Source organism: Cyprinodon variegatus, unplaced genomic scaffold (assembly GCF_000732505.1).
Source record: "Cyprinodon variegatus isolate N-32 unplaced genomic scaffold, C_variegatus-1.0 Scaffold330, whole genome shotgun sequence".
Lineage (NCBI taxonomy): Eukaryota > Metazoa > Chordata > Actinopteri > Cyprinodontiformes > Cyprinodontidae > Cyprinodon > Cyprinodon variegatus.
In genome coordinates this window covers 830,967-837,879 of record NW_015150783.1, presented here as the reverse complement: position 1 = coordinate 837,879, position 6,913 = coordinate 830,967, and the positions used below count along the sequence as shown (strand labels likewise).

Below are 6,913 nucleotides of genomic sequence, written 5' to 3'. Positions count from 1 at the left end.
TGGATGATCTGGTGAACTGGAAAGTGCCTTGAGATGACGTGTTGTGAATTGACGGTATAGAAATTGAATTGAACTAGAATAATAAAACAAGTTGTGTAACAAAATATCTGCAGGCAGATGATCATGCAAAGTCAGTCCAGGGACTGAACAAGGCCCCCGAGCCCCACTTTGGACAACCCTCATTTGTGTCCTTGATGAGCCTTTCCTCTAATCCCCCTTCGTCATAGACAATAATTGCAGTTTTCCTAAACATGATCAACAATCAACGTGCAACATTTCTGTTTCACTCGTCGATACTCTGCAGCTTCTGAAGGTCTGAGGCAGGCTAAATATAAGGAAATCTATTTCTTTATTAACCCAAATTAACTGCCCTCTTTTCAGAGCAATAAACTATCCACCTAACATCAACTAAGGCTCCTCTTTGGAGTTAAAGCCTGAACATGGAAGGGAAGGGAATATCTTTGCATCTAAAATATGTCACATCCTGTCAAAAATATTAATGCTTATTACTCCAGTAGAAGTAAAACTGTAGGATTTATACTTTATAATTAGAAGATCAACTTAAGATTTTTACTCCAGTGAAATTGTAAAAAGTAACATTTTTTAAACTACTTAAATGATAAAGGTAAAATAAATGCAATAAATAAATGTTAAGGACAGAAGCTTTCCTGCTCTACCATTTTAAAGGAACATTTTTTCTTCAATTCAACTTCAACTTTAATTCAACTTCAGTTAACTTCAAAATGTTTAATTTTCTTAGTTTTATAACTAATTGTAACGGTGTTAAATTATACTCTGCCTCATCTTCAAAAACTATTTACTTTGGTTTGACACAAACAACAAATTCCAGACAAAGAAATTACCTGGATAAAACACATTATTTTGACAGTTTTTATTATTATTTTTTGAATACCAAAAGACCATAATAGAAATGAGCTTAAATGAAATAAAATGGGTCTATTTTTGTCAGGAGTAGAAAGTAGAGATAATTTCCAAAAAATGTAAGAAGTAGCAGCAAAATGTTGTCTAAAAAATGATTACTCCAGTAAAGTATAGATAGCCAAAATTTCTACTTAAGTAAAGTAATAAAGTATTTATACTTATCTCAAAAACGTTATGAGATTAAGGGGTGGGTAACCAAACATTTGTATTTGGAGACATGTTTATGTTCCCCTCAGGGCTCCAATAAACTCCAGTCTAATGAAGCACTACCGACCCCTTGTGGATATTATATGCATTACAGATAAAAAAAAAACCTAAAAGACCCAAAATAAAAACAAAACCTAACATCTACAATATGTAAAATTCATGGTTTCATATAAGAAAATAATATTTGAAGAGACAAATCATCCAATGACTTGATGCATAACAAAAAACACTTACTGTCAGAACTGTGAATGCTAACATTATACCATAACCAGAACAATCCTGTCTTTCTATGTCTCGGAGTGGATTTCACTATTTTTTGTTTTTTTTCAATCTTATTTCTGAGAAACTGACCACAGGTTCATAGTAGTAACTAAACAAGTTTTGCACAATTGACACCAATATTCTACATGCTTGTCATCACAAGTCTGGATCTTGCCTCTCAAGGTATAATTGTTGATGATCCAGTTATAGTTCATGTCAGCTGCTTGTGAGATTGGCTGCTGAGATGAAACAGCTAACATGTTTCTGGAAAGTTTAAAGTCAGACCTTTCAACACCATTATCATTCTAGAACCTAATTAAATAACAGAAAATATTGTATAACTCATTTCATTTGAAAAGAAGGGAGAAAAGAAAAAAATAAATACCATCTGAAAATTTAAAAAAAAGGTAAAAAATAATCTACTGGACTTCGTTTCCAAGTTTGAAGACATTTCTCTTTCCATCCAGGAAGCTTTTTTTAATTCAAAATATCAGAAATAGCGTTGAGTTTGAGGCTTTACAGAGTGGACCGAAAAACATTTTGTTTTGGCTTAGAAAAAACATGCAAATTGAAACGGACAAATGCGCCTTCGGCTCTTCACAACCACTATTGAGCATTTTTCCTTTGGATAAACTTTACATGCACAACTGCACTCTCACAAAAAACTACAGGTGCTTAGAGATTCACTTCCATACAGAAAGCCCATATTCTTATCTTCAGCTACCATGTCAGATTAAATAATACTACTTATACTTCAGCGATAGTATCTAGGTGTTACTTTATTGCATTCCTTATACTATATCTGTTGGTTGTGCTGTTCTTTTTACATCTCTTTGCAGGTGATGAAGCAGACTGAAGATGTTTTATCTTTATCTCCCTTTTATCTCCTCTTTCTCTCATCTTTTTTCCCTTTTTCTGTTTTTCCTTTCCTGTTCTACTTACATTTTTTTGTTTTGTTTATTTGACAGGGACAGTACAATTAAACATTGCAACCAAACAGGTGGCCGATGTCTAAGTACATAAGGCTTGTAGCCATGGGCTAATTTGCAGCCTTCGTCCCTGGTTAGGCTTTTAAAAGGTGTTAGCATTGAGGGGGAGGGAGGTTAATAACGACACACAAATGCATAAAAACACACACACAAAAAAAAAACAAAAAAAAAACAAGAGAAGTTAAAACAAAAATGTACAGTACAAGCCAGTTTAGTGGTCACACTCTTGTTTGTCTTTGAGCCATTTTTTCAATCTTGTGGAGAAAAGTCGAATATCAGTCTGTGACTTGAGCTCCAGAGGCAAAGAGTTCCAGAGATGTGATGCTTTCACTGAGAAGGCAGACTGACCCATAGATGTCCGACATCTTTTAATCCTGCAGTTCCCCATAGCTCCAGCTCTTGTCCTGATTCCTTCATTTGCATACTTTAAAACAAATTTACAGATTACCTCAGGGGCAAGACCATTAAGGCATTTAAAAATAGCTTTTAAAAATGAGAAATTTATAAAATTTTCAAACGTCATCATATTGTGTTTTTTAATAATTGCAGGGTCCATATAATGTGTAAAACTTCCTGCATGAATTATAATAAAGCAATTTATATGCATAAACAAGCGGAACATTATGGCGATAGCCGTACTGCTCCACTGGGGAAAGTAAAATCTGTTGGGCTCTTTTAGGCATCAAGACAATTATTCTTTTTGCCACATTGGCAGACAGGACAGTTAAAAAAAAAAAAAAAAAAAAAGGCGAAAAGACCCCCCTTCCAAAGGGATGGACCCCTTCCTCTGTTCCAATTTGCATGTTTTCTAAACAAAAACAAGACTTTGTTGGGCTACTGTATAAAACCTCAAACTCAAAGTTATTTCTGACATTTTCAATTAAAAAAGCTTCCTGGATGGAAGAGAAACGTCTTCAAACTTGGAAACAAAGTCCAGTGGATTGTTTTTAATTTCTTTTTTTGGATGAATATGACCTGGATGACTGAATCTTCACCAGCAAAGTGGAACAAATTAAAATGCACCACCTGACCAACCTGGTCAGCTAAGTCAAAGTTAAGCAATAATGGAATAAAAGCAGAAATTAACTAAATATGACCCAACAGATACAGTTTTATAACTCTCCATAAAACAAAAGCATTCCATAGACACATGGAGATGAATAAAATCACATGACTGAAATGAAACAGCTTCCTGTCCGTCAGGGGAATTCTAAATAAAGTTTTTTTTTTTTAAGCATTCAGCTGCCGCATCATAAACAAACATGGCGGCGGACTGAAAGCAGCGGCGGACGCTCTGTGACGCTGTTTTAATTAAGAGGACGGGTTTTTAATGTTAGAACTGGTTCGGTTGGTTTCATAGCGGATCAGGATGGAGCCTGGCCCGTTTCCAGAGGAGGTTCCGGACAGGAAAGTGCGAGTGGTCGGTTCGGAGCTGGTGGAGAGCTACACGGTAAGCCTGCTAGCTGCTAGCTAACGATCATTAATATCATGATGATGATGAATTTAAATGAAACCTTTAGGTTCTCTGTCTGTTCTGGGGCTGCAGCTAACCTGTTTATCTCTGTCGCTGCTGTTTTTAATTAGAAATATGCAACTCATTATTTAAGATGAGCATTAAATTACCTATTATTAAATTATTAAATCACAAGACTGAACATTCCTGTCAGAGGTGGCAGATTTGGGTAAACTATGTAAACCTTAAAAAGATCTGAGACCTAATTTGATCCACTTTCCTATGACAAACATATTTCATTATTATTTTAAACTATGTTTTTCATTGTTTTTTTGTTGTTGTTTCATCTTTCCCACTCTTTACCTCTTGATTTACAATCTTTCTCGGGGAAGTGAGGTTTATTTTACCTAATTGTCCACCTTATTTTTATAATGTTGTAATTAATCTTTTGATGTACTGGCCTAAGTTTTTTTTTTATTAAACTTTCTTGAGAATCAATAAAGATAAAATAAATAAAAAATATCAATGAATTAACATGGCTTAAGTTGAGTGGGGGATTTAGTTCAATTTTGATGATCAAGGTTTAAAGATAAACTAAAATTCATTGTCTCAAAAACTTAGATTGAAAAAATCAGATCAATAAAAACAGCATTTCTAAACAGGAAGTAATTAGTTATGGTCCTCATAGTCATGGGGAAGTCTGCTGACAGTCATCATGGACCCTCCATTAGCAGGGGAAGATCCAGGAGGTCATTCATGCAGAAGCTGTATGTTTGCAAGCATTTCAATAGAAAGTTAAGTGGAAGGAAAAAGTGTGGAAGTAAACTGAACATGAGCAACATGGACAAATCCAAGGCATGAGCTACAGCTGTCTCACTGTTTCAGTCCTGAACCAAATAGACTCTTTTAACCGTGAGTTTCATACTGGCTCTGTGGTGAGGATAGTTTGGAAACAAGTCTGTTTTTAACAGATAACAGAGCAAAACTTTCTGTTTTTTTAAGATCGGGTTGAATCAGACACTCAGTCACATGCAAATTTAATGTAGATGTAACATCAGAGCAGGCGACACGAGGTCAATGAAAATTCCTCTACAGGGTTTAATTCAGGGATTATGAAACCAGTTTTGTTGTTTTCTTTTTGTTTCAGGTTTACATCATCGATGTTACAGACGGTCTGCATAAGTGGACTGTGAAGCACCGCTACAGCGACTTCTATGACCTCCATGAGAAGGTGAGGCAAATATTTAACCCTAAAGCACCACCCTGCAAACCAGTTTCACTGCATTTTAGTTCATTTTCAAACATTAGGAAATATTTGAGGTGATCTCTAATGTGAATGCAGCAGAAATCAGACAAATTCCTTCACTTTCAAGTCTGATTCATTTTATTCAGTGTATGAGATAAAGATCTGAAAAATGACACTCGAAGAAACCTTAATAACAAAAAGATCCTCTTTGTCGTTTCTCCAGCTGACAGCAGAGAAGAAGGTGGACCGGCGTCTGCTTCCTCCTAAGAAGATTTTAGGAAAGAACTCAAAGAGTTTGGTGGAGCGGAGGCAGAAGGAGCTGGAGCTCTACTTACAAACGCTGCTTCAGCAGTTTCCAGAGGCCACGCCCACTCCTCTCGCCTGCTTCCTGCACTTCCACCTCTATGTGAGTATCACCTGAGCAGGCGGACTCCGGCCTGTTAGTTTATAGTCCTAACCAGAGCTTTTAAGAGGAAAAGAAAACGTCCCAGCTCCAGCTTCATTGAGATAAGATGCCATTAGGACTCATTTTTAGAAAACTCATGATGTTTATGGTTTCCTCTTAAACAGTTGTCATCACTTGGTATCTGAAAGGGTCTTTAGAGAAGGAAAGTGCTGCCAGATCAGCCATTTGGCAGCAAAATAGAAAAGAAATATGTTTTATTGTCCAACAGCAGGCAGATTCAGGTGTATCAGCAGGAAGTTAGTTTACAGCATCATGAAAAGTACTGTATAGTTATAAAAAAAAATCTGCAAATTCAGGGAAAAGATAATGTGCTTCTGGGTGGAATGATTTAAATCTGTAGAAAGCTCATAGTCCTAAAAGAAAATACCAACAAACGTATTTATATAAAAAAAATGAAAAAAGCTGTCTGGACATATTCAGTCTTTATCATTTTTATAATAGTAATATTAGCTCTCTAGTTATTTATGTTGTGTTAATTCTGAGATTAGGTGACAAATTATTTGATATTTTGTTTTTTTTTGTTATTTGTTTTTTTTGGTCATCAAGGAAGAACCGTGAGACCGTTAATTATAAGTGAAGGATATTGGACCAGCATGCACTGGGGTGGCCCTATGTTTTTATTACCAGTGCAGGAGATAAACTGCACTGGTAATAGAAAAATAAACCCAAATAAGCAACAATAAAAGGTCTGTTCATTGGATTTATTTAGTCTATGAAACACACCCACAGAGCAGTAGTGGCTAATGGATCAGGGATGTTTAAATGTTTTGGTTTGACAAACAATATGTTCCGATGCACTATCCAAAATATCAGGATTAGGGCTGCAACTAACGATTATTTTTTTTGATTAATCGATGAATCGGACAAAAAATATTTTTTATATTAACTTCTTTATTCCAAAATAAACATTTTATTCAGAACAAACAAGCACACAAGTACAGGTTGCTCATTAACTGTACTGGTGCAATATGAAAAATAAATGTTTGTGTTAAAACTACGCAAACTTACATGAGAAATGTGGCTGTACATCCACAAAATATAGGCTACTTTGTTTCATAAAGCGCAAAAAGAGACATTTTTGTTTTAAAACCTTTAAAACCCGATCCAAGAATAAAACAAAACAGAATATTACTTCTTTTTGGTTTGAAGTAAAGGAAAAGTCCGGTCAGCAAGGAATAACCAATGGATCATTATTTATACCTAAAACTAATACGTTTGCAGTGATTTAATGAATTTAGCATTAATCAGTAAATAAATAAAAACAATAATTTTTGTTTCAATCACTGAGTCAGGGAGCGGCCATTTTTACCCAAATATAGTAGCCCCTCCCTCCTGCCATCTTCCACCAG

General features: G+C 35.3%; 1 protein-coding gene across 1 annotated transcript in view; it reads left to right on the top strand.

Moving 5' to 3' along the window:
* Nucleotides 1–3,647: 3,647 nt before the first annotated feature.
* nisch (nischarin) overlaps nucleotides 3,648–6,913 on the top strand; it is a 31,811-nt gene continuing 28,545 nt past the window's right edge. Inside the window, 3 exon segments of the mRNA XM_015385034.1 lie at nucleotides 3,648–3,849; nucleotides 5,000–5,083; nucleotides 5,322–5,504. Coding sequence (XP_015240520.1) covers nucleotides 3,769–3,849; nucleotides 5,000–5,083; nucleotides 5,322–5,504 — 348 coding nt within the window. The 5' untranslated portion in view covers nucleotides 3,648–3,768.